The sequence below is a fragment of the Pistacia vera genome, unplaced genomic scaffold (genome assembly GCF_008641045.1).
Source record: "Pistacia vera cultivar Batoury unplaced genomic scaffold, PisVer_v2 Contig430, whole genome shotgun sequence".
Lineage (NCBI taxonomy): Eukaryota > Viridiplantae > Streptophyta > Magnoliopsida > Sapindales > Anacardiaceae > Pistacia > Pistacia vera.
This window is the reverse complement of record NW_022196258.1, coordinates 1,859,642-1,879,743: the sequence shown is the minus strand read 5'-3', so window position 1 is coordinate 1,879,743 and position 20,102 is coordinate 1,859,642. Positions and strand designations below refer to the sequence as shown.

General features: G+C 35.5%; 3 protein-coding genes and 1 pseudogene across 3 annotated transcripts; 1 reads left to right on the top strand and 3 right to left on the bottom strand.

Annotated features, from left to right (window-relative positions):
• Positions 1–3,674: 3,674 nt before the first annotated feature.
• Positions 3,675–4,819, bottom strand: LOC116143403 (annotated as a pseudogene).
• Positions 4,820–6,212: 1,393 nt separating this feature from the next.
• Positions 6,213–7,617, bottom strand: LOC116143587 (protein LURP-one-related 10-like). Its single transcript, XM_031429043.1, has 3 exons — positions 6,964–7,617; positions 6,630–6,857; positions 6,213–6,523 (listed from the first exon to the last, which is right to left on the bottom strand). Exons 1-3 carry the CDS (start codon positions 7,489–7,491, stop codon positions 6,362–6,364), a joined length of 918 nt encoding a protein of 305 aa, XP_031284903.1. The 5' UTR covers positions 7,492–7,617; the 3' UTR covers positions 6,213–6,361.
• Positions 7,618–8,707: 1,090 nt separating this feature from the next.
• Positions 8,708–10,462, bottom strand: LOC116143574 (protein LURP-one-related 10-like). The gene is made up of 3 exons (XM_031429031.1): positions 10,122–10,462; positions 9,800–10,027; positions 8,708–9,700 (listed from the first exon to the last, which is right to left on the bottom strand). The coding sequence occupies exons 1-3, from the start codon at positions 10,440–10,442 to the stop codon at positions 9,518–9,520; spliced, it is 732 nt and encodes a 243-aa protein (XP_031284891.1). The 5' UTR covers positions 10,443–10,462; the 3' UTR covers positions 8,708–9,517.
• A 1,817-nt stretch (positions 10,463–12,279) lies between these two features.
• LOC116143592 (pentatricopeptide repeat-containing protein At2g38420, mitochondrial) lies at positions 12,280–14,415 on the top strand. The gene has a single exon (XM_031429049.1). It carries the CDS (start codon positions 12,353–12,355, stop codon positions 13,862–13,864), a length of 1,512 nt encoding a protein of 503 aa, XP_031284909.1. The 5' UTR covers positions 12,280–12,352; the 3' UTR covers positions 13,865–14,415.
• The last annotated feature ends 5,687 nt before the right edge of the window (positions 14,416–20,102 follow it).

The following is a 20,102-nucleotide window of genomic DNA, read 5'->3' as shown; positions in this document are numbered from 1 at the left end:
TTAATGCAAAACCAATACTAATGTTCGCATTCACGAATTTGATTCATAACAATCATCAACAAATATTCTCTATCAGTTTTTTGCTATTGTAACATATATTCAATCCAAAATAGAATACAAAACTAAATAAATACATAAGTTAAATAAAAACCAGTTAACAACCTCAGCAAACTTTCTAATTTGGACAAATTTTGATCATCTTATCTCCCTTTCCACTGTAAACAATTGTTGGACAAAAAATTTATAGCTTTCGTTCTTGTCACAGTAGCTAGAAAATGAGGAAGAAACGGCTGTTGAGGAAGAAACTCGAGAAGAATGCAGACGCAATACAGATGCGAAGAACAGACGGGAGCGATGAAGCAGAAGCTGGCGATAGGTATAAAATGGGTTCTTTCTTTTTTCTTTTGCTCGAAAAATTTTCGCGCTGGTTTTTGGAGAAGTGTATTGGAGAAGCTAATGTTTTTCGCAAATAAATAAAAAGTTTTAATTAAAATAACAATTTATTATATTATGGACGGTCGTCCATATTATGTGGATGACCATCCTTTACATAAGAGACGGCCGTCCATTTCATACGGACGACTGTCCATACATAATGGATAGGCGTCCTTTCATTACGGACACCTGTCCATACTTTAGGGACGTCCGTCCAAAATTTTTATTAAATTTTTTAAAACAACATAATGGATGGGCGTCCATTCCTTACGGACGTCAGTCCACACGTAAAGGACGTCCATCCACAATTTATGGACGGACGTTCAAATTTTTTATTAAATTTTTTAAAACAACATAATGGACGGGCATCCATTACTTACGGACTCCCGTCCACACGTAAGGGACGCTCGTCCACCATTTATGGACCGGCGTCCAAAGTTTTTATTAAATTTTTTTAAAACCACATTATGGACGGGCGTCCATTCCTTACAGACGCCCGTCCACACGTTAGGGACGCCCGTCCACAAGTTATGGATGAGCGTCTAAAGTTTTTTTAAAAAAAATTTATATTTACATTATGGACGGGCGTCCCTTATTTGCGGGCGCAGGTCCAAAATTAAGGGACGACCGTCCATAACTGATGAACAGCCATCCCTAAATGTTTTTTAATTTTTAAAAACGATTGTTAATAGACAGGTGTCCATTAACATATGAACGTCCGTCCAATATTTATGGACGGCCGTTCATAAGTAATTTTTGTTTAGATTTTTTATTACATTTACTGATGGACGGGTGTCCTACGTCCGTCTGTAGTAAATAGACCCCTGTCCATATAATATGGATGGGAGTTCATGTAAGTGAATGACTGCCCATATTTGATAAACGACCGTTCACTAGAAAAAAATTTAGTAACGTCAAACATGTCTTGTGTTAGTCAGGGGACACGTAGGCCGGTACAAGATTTGGGTGTAAGTATCCTGATGTCCGTAGCATTATTGTTATATTTATTATTGAAGTTGACAGAAAATAAACAAATGAGATTATGTGTATGGAGAAGCAATCTATGTAACTTCATTTGGGATGGGAAGTAAACTATATTTATGATCTTCAAGCTTACTGGTTAGCGTGTAACGCGGTTGATGGAGAAAATGATGTGCAGAGCAGTATTGAAGAAACCTTGTTCTGTAAATTTCATTCATAAATTGCTTCGTCTTATACAATGACATTCTGTGGATTTTTTCTAGAGATTTTGGATTATCAGATTTTGACGACAATTAAAACCGTGTTGTTGGGGAAGTTGACAAAGTCTTGTGCGTGTTCACTTGTTGCTAAGTTTATAATATGAAGAGAATATTATTTCTCGTAATTATTAGATATTAAAAAACAAAAAGCGAGGCAACTCAAATTTAAAAACAAAATAGATTAAAATAATACAGAAAATATTTAATTAATTAGGTAAATATTGTGTAACTCCTCTGGTGGTTGGTGGACTGTAGTGGTTAAAAACTCCGCTTTGGTACGGAGGGATCCATGCTCCAATCCTAGTCCTCTTGTGGGATCTTGTCCTCTTGTGGGATCTTGTCTTTCGAGTCTGTTGGTGTCCAATGGTAAGGAGAGTAAGAAGTAGAGCTGGCACAACACGAAAAAAAGCACGACATGATAAGACTTCATACGCAAAAAAATGTCGTATGGCACGGCTTACGATAATGTAGGCTATGTCGTGGGCATTAAAAAAAAGGCACGTGACTAGTATAGTACGACACGAAAAAAAATAAAAAATAAAAATTACTAATTTATAATTATATCTTATAAACAATAAAAAGTATTCAAATTTAATTAATATTTTAGGATATATTTGGTTTATTATTTTGGATAGGATTTTAGGGATAGTATTGGATAGTGTGATAGGGTTATGATTACGAGAATAAGATTTACAGAATATGTGTTTGATAGAGTATTTTGACGTTGACATTTGTGTTGAATATTTAATTAATATATTTTTTTATAAATGATTGATTAATATAATATTTTGTTGCATTTTGTTAAAATAATGTATTATTATATATATAACTTATCAAGTTACATTTTAATAATACTAAATATTTTATTAGTAATTTTGTCACCCGTAGATATTAAAAAACAAAAACTCATATTAATTTCAAGTACTAATCCAACTGTTTAAAAGCACCACATTAATACATATATGACAAAAGTATTAATTATCAACCCTTATAATCATTATTACACGTATACTCCATTAACAATTACGACATGGTCCACTGTACTGCCCACAGTGCATTCGTTATGTTATCCCATACAGTTGTCCATAATACTTTGTTACGATTGACTCGGTCCTTCTCCATTTCGGGCATATTCTGTCCCGTTTTGACGATCACAATATACTTTCCAAAGTTAAAAATAGTGGTGAACTGAGAAAGTTAAAAATGGTGAAGTGTTAAAGCGGGGAATGTCAGTGAAGAATAATGAAAAAGCTGAGAAAAATAAAAGCCAATGGTTAAAAAAAAAAAAAAAAAGTGGGAAATGTCAATGAAGAGAAAGCTGAGAAAAATAAAAGCCAACGGTAAAAAAGAAAGTTAGAAAACTGTCAGGAAACATATTTTGCAGATTGGATTGTGCAAATAATAAAACAAACATTATTTAAAAACTCAGATCCATTATGGATAATAAAACTGAACCAAACACGCCTTTAATGTCTTATTATTTTATTATATTTTATAATGATTATATACTTTATAATTAGTATAAATACAAAATTCACTAAATATAATATATAAAATATTTTTATAATAATTATTAATAATAAATCAAAATTACTTTAACTTATAAATATTAAAAAAATAATTTATAGGCCAGCCCACAAAGCATGCGGGCAAACCCACAGCATGACCTACGGCACGACACAATATATAACTGGCCGTGCCATGGGCCTTCAAATGTGATAGGTCAACACAACATGACAAGGTATTAATTGCTGTGGGCTTTGGCACGACACAACCTCCGACATGACATGCTTTGAATTTTTAAGCCCGGAATAGCACGAATCAGCCCACCGCCAGCTCTAGTAAGAAGAAAGGACAGTAATCCTAGTAAAATCAAGAGCTGCTAATGACTTTATTTGGGTTTAATATAAAGTTCAACATTGTCTAACATATAAAATTAGAAACATATCTTATTACACTAAAATAAAAACTTGACAATGTACAAGGAAAATTCAAATGATTGAGGAGAGAAAATCAAATTATCGTCGTTATCATCTCCTACTTCAACCATTAGACTGAGGCTTTCAGGGAATGAGGATTCATATATCATAGTCTTCATAGTCTTCATCATCATTATCGTCAGCTACATCTTCTCCATCAGCCATTTGATTGAGGTTTTCAGCTACATCAACCATTTGAGTGACGTTTCCAGCTGCATCAACCATTTGACTGACGTTTCCGGCTACATCAACCATTTGACTGACGTTTCCGGCTACATCAACCATTTGACTGACGTTTTGAGGGAATGAGGATTCATAATAGTCTTCATCACCGTCTTCGGAGTTAATTGCATCAAGAATCACAATAAGGGCAATAATGAATGCATAATCCATGTTGGGGTACACTGTCACCATGAAACGCTCCTTCCCAATCAAGATTCTTGGAGCCGTGCAATTCTTATGCAGCTGCATAAACAAGAAGAATTGAATTAAGCTTTAAACATGATCAGTAAAAGATGAGATAGACTGTGCAAAATACAAATTAAGTAATAAAAAAATCTTAATGGAATAAAATATTGATGTTCTTACTTTGGCAACAATTGTGGAGGACTCTCCGGCATAAATAACAGAAGATCGTTCCAGCCAATTTCCTCTAACCTTGAAATCACAAACATTGTCCTCAGTATTGTTTGCTAAGAACACATTTAACTTAGGCTTTGTAATTGATTGCAGCAATGAGGACCGTTTAACACTAAATATTAGATTTCTGGACCCTGTACTATCTCCCCTGAAAACTTGCCATCTTTCATGAGCTGTTCTTATATGTATAAACCAAAATAAATCAACTATTGCAGAAAACAGTGATGAAGTGAAGTGAAATTCGTACAGGCAGATACAAAAAATAGTGATACAAGACCTTCTCTCTTGGTGTGACAATGGGGTTTCCAGCAGAGTCGATTAAAACGCGGCAGAGCTTGACTTCTTAACTTTCAATTTGAAATGGATGTTGACATTCATATCTTGCACAACAAATTTTCCATCGGTCATGGTCTTAACCTTGTTAACTATTGCAAGTTCAACCGGATAAGGATGAGCGCAGAACTGAGGGCTTATAATTGAAAAGGGATTAGCTACTGGTGGAGAAGTATAAGCGAAATGTGCCATTGAAAGAGAGGTGATCAAGGAATATCTTTACTTTGAAAATTTAAGATTCTGCAGTGCTTCTTATATACATTCGGTCAAGGACCTGTAAGACGCGGATATAGCAAACTAACAAAGAAAAAAACAAAAATCGGATGAAGAATTTTCGAAGTGACTAGTAATGGAAAGCCTTTTGATACTTGTTTATTAGAGGTTAAGTACTTCACAAATTTTCATTCTATTTCTCTAAAGCCTTATCTAGATTTGAATTGGTTAAAGGGATTTAATTGGCGATGGGATCAAGACTTTTCACGATCTTCTTCCTGATGGAGACAACTTGGAGTAGAGATGAAAAATATATATATATAATTATTAAGTTGATAGAAGGTTACCGAAAGGAAAGTTTAGGCGTGAACTATATGGTCAAGCGATTTGATAGCAACTCTTGGGTATATTGTTCAAAAGGTCGTGAGTTCGAGTCCCTCCTCAATTATTAATAAGGGTAGCCAGTAGTTGGTAGTTTCAGGATCTCGAAAGATTAGTTGAGGGACGCATAAGTTGATTTCAAACACCCCTAATCATTAAAAAAAAAAAAAAAAAGTTCTGGGCATGCAATTGCAGTATGATGCAAGTTTTTTTAATGGATTATATAATCAATGTATTTAATAGACAAGGCATATGAATTTGATAATACAACCCTGTGGTGAGGCAAGTTGACAATGTCCTGTTCATGTTCATAAATATCTTTAGCGGCCTTTATTATTTCATTTCGGTTGCATATTTGCTTTCCTCTGGGTACTAAATTACTACTTATGTTATTTGAAAAAGTATAGTTAATTATCTGAAGCATACATAGTTCCAGGTTGCTAGCTCGAATTGGTTTCGAGTTGTTTTACATTGGAAACCGCTTTTGTAGTTGAAATTTATAGGGATTTTGGTAGAATTCAAGTTTCTATTAGCCTTCAGAATACCCAAATTCGGGTGTGTTCCCTTCAGTTTACCCATGAAGGATAGTGTTGAATCAACAAATTGCTGTTAATATTGATGTAATAGGGTTTCTTGAATATGAGAAAATCAGGGTTTTGTCAGGGTAAGGTTGATGATACTAATGTCAATAGGTGTTCGGTGAAGAAGAAGACAAAAGGTTTGAATTGCTTTAAGAAAGAAGAAATTCAGACGGTATTAATTTGGTTTTCTTTGTTGTACTACGAATCTATGATTATAGAGGGGCCGTTTCAGAAGGGGATTATGCAAAGAGAAAAAACAGAGGAGTTGGTTGCTGTGTAGATTGTATAATTGGGTCAACAATTCTTTCTTCCTTAATTTAGCAGCTAATTATTGAACCGTTTGTAACGTTTTATTAGTCAGTCCATCAAAGAGACCAGTAAATAGACTTGGAAAACTTCAGAAGCGACAATTCAAGCCCCAGAAAGCCAAGTTATGGCAAGTCTAAAGTCGACAACTAGCAGAATATTTTATTACACTGAAAATAATCACTCAACCACTCTTTTATTTTTTTTCAATAGAAGATACAAACGAAAGAGGAAAGAAAATCTGAATTCAAGGTCAGAATTCAGAAAGGACGTCAGCAGCACTCCCTTCAGAGTTAATTGCATCAAGAATCACAATAAGAGAGATTACGAATGCATAGTCGATTTTAGGATAAACTGTCACCGTGAACTGGTCTTTTCCCAGCAATATGCTTTCAGCAGTGTCCTTCATGTGCATCTGCATAGTGCATATCCAGTAATTAATATTCAATTAGTCGCTAATGACTTGTCTATTATCATCTATTACCTGATTATACCATATGGTTTTATATTAATGTTCTTACCTGGGCAAGAATTGCGGAGGAGTCGCCAGCATGAATAACACAAGATCGTTCTGACCAACTTCCTTTGACCTTGAAATCACAAACATCCTCCTTTGTATTGCTTGCTAAGAACACATCTAACTTGGTCTTTAATTGAAACATTGAAGATCGTTTAGCAGTAAAGATTAGATCACTAGGTTCTTTACTCTCTCCCCTGAAGACTTGCCATCTGTCATGAGCTGTCATTATCTACATAAATGAAAAATAAATTTAATAGAGTTGAAGATAGTTGTTAAGTGTAACCAATACTTGCAGATAGAAAGTTCTTTGAGCAGCAGCAAATCAATCACAAGACCTTTTTCCGCAGAGTGACAATGGGCTTTCCAGCTGAGTCAAGTAGAACGCGGCGATTATGAACGGTTAACAAGGCACCTTTCACTTTGAAAAGAGTGTTGCCATTGATGTCTTGCACAACAAAGTTTCCATCAGTTATGGTCAATAACTTTCTCACAATTGCAAGATCAACGGGATAAGTATGCTCGCAAAATTGGGGGCCTATAACTGTTACACTATTCGCAACGGGTAGTGGTGGTGTTGGTGGAGGGGTAGAATATATACCGGTTGGTGCATGTGGTGGTGGAGGAGGAGAATATGTACCAGTTGGTGCTGGTGTTGGTGGAGGAGGAGAATATATACCAGTTGGTGCTGGTGGGGGTGGATGAGGAGAATATGTACCAGTTTGTGCTAGTGGTGGAGGAGGAGGAGGATATGTACCAGTTTGTGCTGGTGGTGGTGGAGGAGGAAAATATATACCAGTTGCTGCTGGTGCTGGTGGAGGAGGATATGTACCGGTTGGTGGGTAATTGCTGGTTAAATGTGCCATTTTGAGAGTGAGTTTGCAGAAAGAATTGCTTTGATTTTGATGTTGATGAAAATCCTTGTGTTTGAGGCTTAAATTTATATGATCAAGGGCCACTCACAATATTATGAAAGAATTAATAAATAAAGTATGAGACCATGGTCATCCAAGGCGACTGTTTATATATATTTGCAACTTCTTTTTGGGAAGTCACTTAAGTACTAATCGGAAACTTCTTACTGTATTTCTCCCATAAGCTTTTCTCTGAATTTGAATGAGCAAAAGGATTTAAATAAAACAAGTTGCAGGTGAGGTCTGAAGATATGCAAGTTGTAGGATTGCTCCAGAAATGGAAGTCTGATATGTCATGCATTAATTTAGTTGTTTAGTTTATAAAATTAGATATAAACCACGTGATAAAATTATAAAGTGTAAGTCCCTTTAGCCGGCGCCTTTTAGTCTGGTTGATGTGACATGACTTTAAAATATGCTTATTCTCTAGCTAGCTTTATCTTAGGCATTTTTATGTTTGTTGGTTTAATTTGAAGTTACTAAGGATGCTCTAATTGTTGTCTTGCATAACAAATTTAATTACCATAAGCCATGGTCATAAGACTCATAACGTTTCTCGATCTCTATTGCAAGAACAATAGGATAATTCTTGTTGCAGTTGCCGACCACTCCAACAATAGCGGGTCACGTAAACGCATTAGAGCATAGGTTGATAGAGAAAATATAAGACAATCTATCTCTATAATGAATGATTCATCCTTACAAATTACGAAAATAAATTAGCATAACGCAGGTTGATAGAGAAAATGATGTGCAGCAGCATGAAAGAAACCTTCCGAATTGAATCCAGTCAAGTTGGGAGGCATGTGAAAATGGGGAGGATATGCAGGTTCCAAGATTTATAATTCGAAGTGAAGCCGAAAGGACAAGAAAGAGAATTATGAACAGTACCGTTGGCGGTTACCAAAAGCATATTCTATTAGTTTAACATTTTCGCAACTTCAACAATTAATGAAACAAAAGGGTCCTGTTATGTAAATGTCATTCATAAATTGCTTCGAGTTAGACTACGTACATGTTGATGTTTGATTTTGACATCAACGACTCACACGTGTAAAGTGTTAAGCGGATTTAGAAATTATACGTGATATGAAAATATGTAATGAGAGAATAAATAAGAAGCGATTTTTAAAATGGTTTGGATGCTTAAAAGCGAATCATACGTCCACTGTGGTTGAATTAATAGGTGGTTACAGTCAGGTCGCGTACAGCAAGCTGAATTACAATCTATAGAGAGAGAGAGCGTATGCTTTTTTAGACTAAAGATGAGTCAATTCCATAAAAAAGAGAGGAGCCCTCTATTTATAGTTGGGCGATTCAAGGTAGTAATCATGACTCTGCAGCTGGGCAGGTGTGGTACAATTCCTAACCCGCTTCCCATTGGTTGTCTGCACGGAAGACATCCTTAAATCGCATAGGGCTTGGGCAGGTGGACAATTTCTAGCCACTCACAAGCTTGGCATTTACCTGCAACACTAACGATGGCCTTACTTCTTCCGTCATTATGTGACGTGGCAATGTCTAGATGACATAGCTTTCTTGAACTCTAATTGACCCTTGCTGGCATAAGCTCATGTGAACCTTGATTTTTTAGGCATAACAATACATACAGTGACACAACAAATTGTGTTGTTGGGGAAGTTGACAAAGTGTTTATACTTTGTTGAGTGATCGATTATTTGATTTCGTTTGTATGAGTTATTGTGTTTCGGTAGCTGAATGTATCATCTGCACTGCAGAAGATATTCTTTACATGCATATTGGAAATTTTTTAGTAATTCCTGAAGGATTGTGACTGATTCTAAGTATAATAATGAAATTTCATAATTATTAGACATTAACAGTTGAATTCTATAAACAAAACTCCATAAAAAAAAAAAGATCACTAGTGGACTTGGAAAACTTCAGAAGCGACCAATCAAGCCCCAGAAAGCCAAGCAATGGCACAAGTCTCTTCAAATAAAAGAAGAGAGGAAAATCAGAATTCAACGCCAGAAAGGATGTCAGAGCCACCCCCAGATCCACCACCGGATTCAGTGTTGATTGCATCAAGAATCACAATAAGAGAGACTATGAATGCGTAATCGATGTTAGGATAAACTGTCACCATGAACTTGTCCTTTCCAAGCAATATGCTTTCAGCAGTGTGCTTCTTGTGCATCTTCAAATCAAAGAATTAATTCAATTAGTGACTAATTACTTGTATATTATCATCTATTATCTGATTAATAATACCATATGGTTTTATTAATGTTCTTACCTGGGCAACAACTGTGGAGGACTCTCCAGCATAAATAACACAAGATCGCTCAAGCCAACTTCCTTTGATCTTGAAATCACAAACATCCTCCTTTGTATTGTTTGCTAAGAACACATCTAACTTGGTCTTTAATTGAAACATTGAAGATCGTTTAGCAGTAAAGATTAGATCACTTAGCTCTGTACTTTCTCCCCTGAAAACTTGCCATCTATCATGAGCTGTCATTATCTACAACAAAGAAAATAAATTAATTAGTGAGATATACTTGCAGATAGAATGTTCTCTTTGCAAAAATAAAAAATAAAAAAATCAATCACGAGACCTTTCGCCGCAGAGTGACAATGGGATTTCCAGTTGAGTCAAGTAGAACGCGGCGATCATGAACGGTTAACAAGGTACCTTTCACTTTAAAAAGGATGTTACCATTGATGTCTTGCACAACAAAATTTCCATCAGTTATGGTAAAAAACTTTCTCACAATTGCAAGATCAATGGGATAAGTATGGCCACAAAATTGAGGGCCTATAATTGAAACGCTATTAGCAACTGCTGCTCGTGGTGGTGGTGGTGGTGGTGGTGGTGGTGGAGGAGGAGGAGGATAAATATCAGTTGGTGGATTGGTAGTGCCAGTAAAATGCGCCATTGGAGTGAGTTTGCAGAATGAATCGCTTCGGTTTTTGATGAGAAATCCTACTGTGAGTCTTCTTAAATATAGTGATTCAGGGCGTGTCAGACGCGGTTATTATATTTATATAGAAGTTGACAGAAAATAAACAAATGAGATGATGGGTATGGAGAAGCAATCTATGTAACTTCATTTGGGATGGGAAATCAACTATATTTATGATCTTCATGCTTACTGGTTAGCGTGTAACGCGGTTGATGGAGAAAATGATGCGCAGAGTAGTATTGAAGAAACCTTATTGAATGAGGATTGACAGAAACAAAAGGGTCTTGTTCTATACATTTCATTCATAAATTGCTTCGTCTTATACAATGACATTCAGTGGCGTTTTTTCTAGAGAGTTTGGATTATCAGATTTTGACGACAATTCAAACCGTGTTGTTGGGGAAGATGACAAAGTCTTGTGCGTGTTCACTTGTTGCTAAATTTATAATCTGCAGAGAATATTATTTCTCCTAATTATTAGTTATTAAAAAATAAAAAGGAAGGCAACTCAAATTTAAAAACAAAATAGATTAAAATAAACCAACAATGGGTTGGTCAGTGATAAAGGCTTGGGCCCAAGGGGTTTGCTCCCCCTGTGGTCTCAGGTTCGAATCACAAGAAATGGTGCTAATATTGTTGGTCACGGATCACAGGGTTTGCCTTGTTTTGGAAGCCTTGTTCGGAGTCGGAGAACTAGTTGAGATGCGTATATGCTAGCCCAGACAACCCCAAGTAACCAATAAAAAAAATTGATTAAAATAAAACAGAAACTAATTAATTAATTAGGTAAATATTGTGTAACTCCTCTAATGGTTGGTGAATTGAAGTGGTTACTGCAAAATATTAAAAACTCCACTTTGATACAGAGGGAGGGACCCATGCTCCAGTCCTAGTCCTCTCGTCTTCTGTTGGCGCCTAACGATAAGAAGAGTAAGAAGTAGAGCCGGCAGATGGGCCGTGTCGGCCTATGGCACGACACAAAAAAAGCATAGCATGACAAGGCACGGTATGAAAAAAAAACACAACACAACATGACCCATGATCATGCGGGCTATGACGTGGGCATTAAAAAAGGCACATAGGTCGGCATGGCATGACACGAAAAAAAATAAAAAAATAGAAATTTCTAAGTTTATATGTATAATTTAAGTAATAAAAAGTATTGAAATTCAATTAATATTTTAATATCTTATTATTTTATTATATTTCATAGTGATTATATATTTTTTAATTAATACAAATGCAAAATATCACTAAATATAACATATAAAATATTTTTATAATAATTATTAATAATAAATCAAAATTATTGCAATTTGTAAATGTTAAAAAAATCATTTGTAGGCCAACCCACAAAGCAAGCGGGCCAACCTATAGTATAGCCCATGGCATAACACGGTATATAACTGGTCGTGTCATGAGCCTTCAAATTTGATAAATCGACACAACAAGACATGAATTTCTTTGAGTTTTGGTATGACACCGCCCACAACACGACAGACCTTGAATTTTTAAGCCCAACCTAGCACGATGCAGCCCACCATCAGCTCTAATAAGAAGAAAGGACAGTCATCCTAGGTTTTTATTCGTTTTTCTTTATCGTATAGCCTACGTGCTCTCTTTGGGCGTTTGTATCCCTTGTTGTGTTTCTATTTGGGCGGTTGTGTCTGTTTTTGTGTTTCTATTTTCGAGTTTGCGTGCTTTTGAGACGGGTTCGTGTGCTTTTATCATTTTTGTCTTGGCTTCGCGGTACTTCGTAACCTCTCTTTTTTTTTTTTTTTTGATATATAAAAACCTTACTTACCCATTGTAGAAGCCTTTAAATATCATTCCAAAACCCTCATCTTCGTTTCAGATCTGTTCACACAGTCCTGAAACTCAAAATGGTCAGGTCCTCTCCCCTAAAGCGCGCCAATCCTTACCTTAGAAAGCACAGAAAATGGCCATTGTCACCCTACAAAGCCAAATGGCACCAAACTTTCAATCAACAACAAGCCATGCAAAATCTTAAGCAGTCTTTAACAATGCCACCAGCAATACAACAACAACAACAACAAAAATCAAACCGACCATATATCCTCTCTTCTCTTATACACTCCTTTGACATCTATAATTGTGAACCAACCCCGGAAGCCTACCACTTTATCATCAAAACCCTAGCAGAAACCTCACAATTTTGTCAACTTCTCTCTGTTCTTGACTACCTTGAACGGAATGAAAAATTCGAAACACCAGAGTATATTCTTGCTGATCTTATTAAACTTTATGCAGATGCTAATAAAATTCATGATTCTATTAATCTGTTTTATAGGATTTCCAAGTTCAGGTGTGTCCCTTCTGTGTACTCACTCAATACTCTGCTTTCTGTTCTTTGTAGAAATAAAGAACGTATTAAAATGGTCCCTCAAATCTTGTTAAAGAGTCAACTTATGAATATTAGAATAGAAGAATCATGTTTTCGGTTATTGATACGTGCTCTTTGTAGAATAAATAGAGTTGGTTATGCAATTGAGATGTTAAATGGAATGATAAATGATGGATTTAGTGTTGATTCAAGAACTTTCTCTTTAGTATTGGCATCAGTTTGTGAAGAAAAAGATTTGTCAAGTGTTCAGGTTTTAGGCTTTCTTGAAGGAATTAGAAAGTTAGGGTTTTGTCCTGGTATGGTTGATTATACTAATGTGATTAGGTGTTTGGTGAAGAAAGAAAAGGGTTTGGAGGCTTTGAATGTTTTGAATAAGATGAAATTAGATGGTATTAAACCTGATATTGTTTGTTATGGTATGGTTATGAGTGGGGTTGTTGCAGATGAAGATTATGTGAAAGCAGAGAAGCTGTTTGATGAATTGCTTGTGTTGGGTTTGGTTCCTAATGTTCATACCTACAATGTGTATATAAATTGTTTATGTAAGAAAAATAATGTTGAAGCCGGAATCAAGATGATTGCTTGTATGGAGGAGTTGGGATGCAAGCCTAATGTGATTACTTATTATACGTTACTGAGGGAGTTGTGTAAGGTTGGGGAGCTGGGGAGGTCAAAGGAGCTTATGAGGGAGATGGGATTGGAAGGCATTGCAATGAATTTGCAGACGTATACTATTATGATTAATGGTTTGGTCAGTAAAGGTGAAGTTATTGAAGCTTGCTATTTGTTGGAGGAAGTATTGGATAAAGATTTTTGCCCGCCAAGTTTGATGTTTGATAAGGCAATTTGTGGGTTGTGCCATAGAGGTCTGGTTTGTAGAGCCCTTGAATTGCTTAAAAAAATGGGTGAGAAGAATGTATCTCCAGGGGCTAGAGTTTGGAAAGCTCTTCTTCTTAGCTCCGGGTCCAAACTTGATTTTTCAAATACCTCTCTGACTGGTTTGGTGGATAACTTGAAGAATGATATTTGATCAGTAACTGAGTTACTGTCGGTGGTGGGCGATATCTGTTGTTATTAATGTGTATGTCTTTCTCTTTTCCCCGTAAAACTAACTAATAAATAGCTGAAGATCTAGTTGGTTGGCTTATCACTGCTTCCATGTGCAAGTGTCTCTTCGGAGTCCCTTTGAGTTGAAGTAAAAGGACATCCTCGTCGATTAAGCACTAAAAGGTCTTTTGCTTGAATTACACTCTGTGGAAATACTGAAGATTCATTTCCTCCTGATTTCAGCCTCTGTATCAAGCATGCCATTTCTAGCTACATAGCATTTGCTTGTAAAGGTGATCAAGCTGATTCCCTCTTCCCCGGTATCGACATCATGGTGTACAATAATCTGATGACATGTTTGTTTGTATTGAAAATATTCACGTGCAGCCCTTTGGCTTTTCTAATTTGACTTCATTTGATTCGTTTCTGTTGTTATGTCATTTTCTTTAGAGAGATTGTACAAAGACTTACAGTAAAAGATATTTGAGAGTTGTGTAACGTTATCCAAACTTTTAAGTCTGTGGTTCTAATGACAGATACGAAGGAAAAGAGTACTACTTTAATGATTCGGGCATACTTTCACCTTACATGGGACAAAAGTTATAATTTATTTAGGATGCTTCAATGATTTTCTAAAGGAAAAGTTAAAAAGTAAGAAAATTTAGCACCTTTACTTTTGTCGGCCAGAAAAGTGCTCTTTGGTGGCAAGAAGAAAACGTATCAATCTCAAAACAAAACTACAGTCTACAGGTATGCAAAAATTTGTGAAGCTGCTCTCACTCGTGTCATTATTTCATTTGGCAAACCTTTATACTTTAAAGGCTTTCTTTTTACAAGTTCTCAAAACTTATTAAGCGACACTGTAAATTATTTGCCAACTACAACATTTAACATGAACTCCCATTGGATGATCATTACTCAAGATGTTCTAAGTCCGATGTATTGAATTACTAATAAAAGTGGTTATTGAGAGGATATATCCATTTATCAACTTCAGAATCCTAAAAGATTTATTGAGATGCGTACAAGCTAGTCGGACACCCCTACTCCCATGTCCAAAAAACAAAAAAACATTTAACATGAAATATGAACAATTAAAGAAATGGGTCATCTGAATACATGACAAGCCCAGGAATAGAAGTAAATTGTTCCAATTTTCAATTCTTGATATAACCTTACCTTACTGACTGCATGCAGTTAATTCTCTGGTTAACGCTTAACAGTTAAAAAGTCATTAAAAAATTAAATAGAAATTAAATGCGGTGCTGCTACCTAACAAAATAATGATAATAATGAAGAACAGATTGGGTATCAGATTTACAAAAGAATGACCATCCTTTTCTGTACTACCTTCAAAAACTGCAACCGGGAAAAAGTCCGCTATCTGGGTAAATGAGAAAATCATACATTCTTGAAATCAAAGAAAAGAGTTTGTGTGCTGTGTATGGCTTTTCATCGTCAATCCAACGTGGATGTGAAGGAAGAGAAGGAAGAGATAGAATAGGCATGTGGTGGTTATCTTGTATTGTCTCCAGGTGGTGCTACCGACTTTGCCTGTTCAAGAAAGACCAAAAGTAATCTCTTTTATCATAAATATGATGAGTTAGTTAGCTAGATTTATCTCCAATAGTGCTTGATTACTTGATCATATCAATGGCTGAAAAAGAAAAGAGAAAAGAGAAGAAAAGAAAGGAAGCTAGATGAAAAAACCCTTTAATTTCTCCTTAAATCTCTCTTTGATGTTCGACTGCTGCTTTTCTTTTTCTTATCTTTAAAACAACTAATCATCCTAGAGGGCTAAAAAGAATATTAAAGAAGAAAATGTACTCTTGCCACTTTAGATATAACTGATAATTCTATTCAAAAGTTGCACTGCATGGTGGTTTGGATGAAATTTCTTTGAATTTCTTTTCTCAGGTACTCTTTCTTTACTTCTGTAGTACCACTCACAGAGTTGTCTTAATATAAAAAAAAAAAAAGCAAGGAAATTAAGAAAACAGAAGAAAATCATCACTCAAAGTCGCAGGAAGAACAATTTTTTAGCTAAAATGAGTTCCTTGATTAAGCTATTAATCACATAGAGTACATTTTGTCAAGGAATTTGTTATGATATATCTACATATATACCACTTAAATCCACAAAGCAATTTTTTATGCATTACCAGATTATAGTTACCTTGTTTTTGCTGCATAAAAATTTGCATTCGTTCAAATTTCGCGTTTTGATTTGTTCTTGTCAGTCTGTGTGTTATCTTGAGGAAAAAGGAATCAGCAAATTAAAAACCTTAAATTTGGAGTTTAACCAAACTTCACGGCGCCCCGATTCTGACTCCCAAACCTTGAATGGTCTCATATTCTTCTATTATGACAATAGTATGATAATTCAGTCAATGTTTATCCAACCCCACATTGCTGAAATTTCACTCTAATCATATCTCAAAATCAGTGCATGCTCATCTTTCCTTAGCCTTATCGATCCCTACATCTTTCTAAAAAACTATCTAACATAAATCTTCAGATATAAGAGACCAGAACTTTACACCAGAGGGTTTTGTTCGGGGAAAAAAAATGTCATCAAATAATATTTCAAACAGATTTTGATCATAACTCACCTGAAGGGCTTTACTTCCTTTCTTTTTGATTGGTTTGATGATGATTTTTGCCGTGAAAATCTTCGCAGTAGTTTAGTTGAGTACTGTTTATAATTATAAGGTGCGTGGTCATATGGAAGATGGGCACATGAAAAACTAACTCACTGGAGATGACACAGAACCTTTGAGTATTCAAGGTATTTTAAACCGCAGCCAAAAATGTAGTTTGTTTGGGTGTGTGTGCATGAGTTAGTAATGCACGTGCCCTGCTTCTCCATCTTGCTCTACACACACCTTCTCTTATTGCCGCAACTTGAAGCTACCCCAACTCATTAAAATGGTAATCTGGATGCACAGCTGCAAAAGTATGGAGTTGATGCTCCCTCATTTATAACGAAGAGGCAAGTCTTTTGAGTTAAAGGGCTAGAAATGAAAGCTAATTAGTTGGGTGCGGGACCCCAATGGCAGCCCTGACTAAGCAACCCAAACAGCTTGTCACAACTTTGTGTAGGACCACAACTTCAAGTCTAGCTATATCTTCCCATCACTTCTTTGCAGAATTAATTAAATAAAATTTGGTTAATTAACTCTTTAATCTCATTTTGAAGCTGGGAGAACAAGTACAATGGAAAGAACTGATAAATTAAATCCCTACTCAGAATGTTAAGTAATGTATATTTCTTTAATCAGTAGAAGCAACAAAAGGTGGATGAATTTGGATTATCAATTTTTAAAAGTGTTTATTTTTCTACAATATTCTTCTTCTTCAATATACCTAGCTTGACACTAGGGGTATTTTTATATACATGCAAAACAGTTCAAATCAGCAAGGCTGCAGCTGCAAGTTAATTAATTCCTGGAGAAAAAAAAATAATCTCTCAAGGCTGTCAGATTCTTTAGTATAAATTAACAGTACGAACAAACATGTAGTTTATTTTGTCATTGTCTTCATTGTTAATGCATAAATTAAAAAGTAGGTATAGTGATTAATTAAACTTCATACCTATAACTGCCATATTTATTTCTCCATTTCAGAAAGCCACTAGTTGACAATCTTACCTGGACTGAAGTAATTGAACAGGTTTACACGGGCATCATTATTTATTTTATTTTTCTTAATTTATTTGTGAAAATATGCAGCCGCTGAAATCGACAGGTGTGATGATACCAGTTTGATGGATGGCCCTTTCATAGGCACAAGATGTCAAAAACTCTATTCACATTTTTTATGTTCGTTCGTTAGCCAGCTGAAAATGTTGCTCGCCACAGAACATGGTTCTTATTCGCGTCTTATTCAGAAATGTTGCTGTCTGAATTTTCGAGACAAATTTATGTAACGTAATTCCAAGAAGAATAAGGAAAAGAAGAGAAGAAGATGGGAGAGGTTAAAATGGTGATAGTAGTTGGCCAGGTGGCCTAGCATCTTTCTGCGGAGTCTGATGGACGCTGCAAAGCTAAAATCTAGTCACAATCGAACTGTGGGCGCAAACCTTCATAGCCCTTTAACTAAAGATACTAAAGTTTGGTGAATTCAGTTTCCAAGATTAATAAAGCATGTCTCTCTCTTTCAAAATTTTCCTGGAAAATAATTCCGTCCCAAGAAAATTCATGAAGCGTTTGTATTGATGATGTTGTTCTGGGGCAATGACCGACGTCGCAATGAGCTTTCAATTTTTGGTGGTTGAATTTGATTCTTTTCCTTTTCTAATGGTTGAAAAGGCATGAGTGAAGGTTAATTTTCATAATTGTATTAATGTCAATTTTACTAGACCCACTTTCTCAGCTGAATTGACTTCCATCTTTTTCCAAGTCCACTTCTCATTGTGGAGGGTTCTCATGTCTATAACATGTAGCCAATAGGAGAATCTCTCTCTTTTATCTTCTTTAATTTCTATCAAGAAGAAAATGTGTTATGCTTGAAAAAGTAGGGCTGACGCCGGCTTTATCAGCATAGACGGTCAGGGCTTAGGTAGGTTCTACAGCCATTCAGATGCAGTTACGTCGCGTGCTGACATGAGCAGCATGTTCCTGCCAATGCAGTGAGTGTGCGTCAGATTGGTGAAAGGCTAGAAACGATCCACGTGTCCAATCCCGCACAAATCGAGGAAATCACTCGAGCATGAGCAACGGGACACAAAAAAAGATTTGTACGGTAATCTGACCCACTCACAGATTTAGTAATCATTACCTTAATCATCCCACTATAAATAGAGGATCATCTCCCATTTAGGGAGTAGCTAATTTTTCTCTAAAATAGCATACACACTCTCTCTCTATCTCCCTTGTATTCACTTGTATTCTCCAGCCATAAACCAACTCATTGAACAAGACCTGATCTTATTATTAATACAATATCAGTGGACGTAGGATTCGCTTATTTAAGCATCCGAACCACTTTAAACATTGTTCTTCATCTCTTACTCAATTCAATACCCTCATATATACGTGTAACTCTGAGTTCGCTCAGCATTTTCCTGTGCAATTAGTTGATTCAAAATCAAGCATCAATAAAATGGTATGAAAATTACTGATTGAAAATCACACCCCACTTTGAATTAGTGCTCTTTTTAACGAGAAAATCTATTCATCTTCTAGTAGGCATAGCTGCATGATGGTCTCCTTACTTCATGGAGAGAGAGAGAAGAGATGTAATACATTACTTCAAAAACATTGATAAAACGAAGACAAAAAATTTAAAAAAAAAATGGAATTGTTAGCGCATGTATGTTTTAAGAAAGAGATGGAGAGCGCAAACATTTTGTGAGTAACATCCTTGTTGCCTTCCAGGATTGAGGAAATCTACAGTGGCCCATAAGGGAACAGGAAAAACTGATACCGATCCTCAGCAGTTATTACGAATGGTCCGAAAGAAGCAACAGGGTAAATATTAACGACACCCTCCATTAATTTTTCAGAATTCTTCGAATGGTTTAAATTATACCAGTTATTGTTCTATCTAAAATGTTATAGTTAAGTCAAATCTATGCTTCTCCTTCTGATTTATGGACCCCCTCCATATTTTTTTCAGAATTCTTCAGAATGAGTTTAAATTACACCAGTTATTGTTCTCTCTAAGTTATATACTAAGTCAGATCTATGCTTCTCCTTCTTGATTTATAGGACCACCTCCATTAATTTTTCAGAATGAGTTTAAATTATACCAGTTATTGTTCCCTCTAAAATGTTATATGTTAAGTCTATTAAAAAAAAAAAAAAAGCACTGAAACAAATGGTATTATATATAGAAATTCAGGTTCCTGTAGAGACATCCAAGTGAGGTGTGACCATATGGCAAAGTTAGCAGAATCTAAACTGTAGTTAACTCAATTTCCCATATCAAATTGGAGAAGATAGGCATTAACCATTAATGAAATTGTTAATTGTTTTTGGTCCAACCAAATAATTTACTTTATGGCTGGATGATGTTGTTTTCTTGTGGTTAAGAATTTTTTGTATATGCTGGCATTCCACTGAGAAAAATTTGATAGAGATATGAGTAGGAAAACAGTTATATATATATATAAAAAAAAAAAAAAAAGGATAATTTTAGAAAGACTTTTGAAAAATGTTTATATAAAAATATTTGTTAACAAATAACAATGGACAAGCTAAGACTTGACATCATATTCT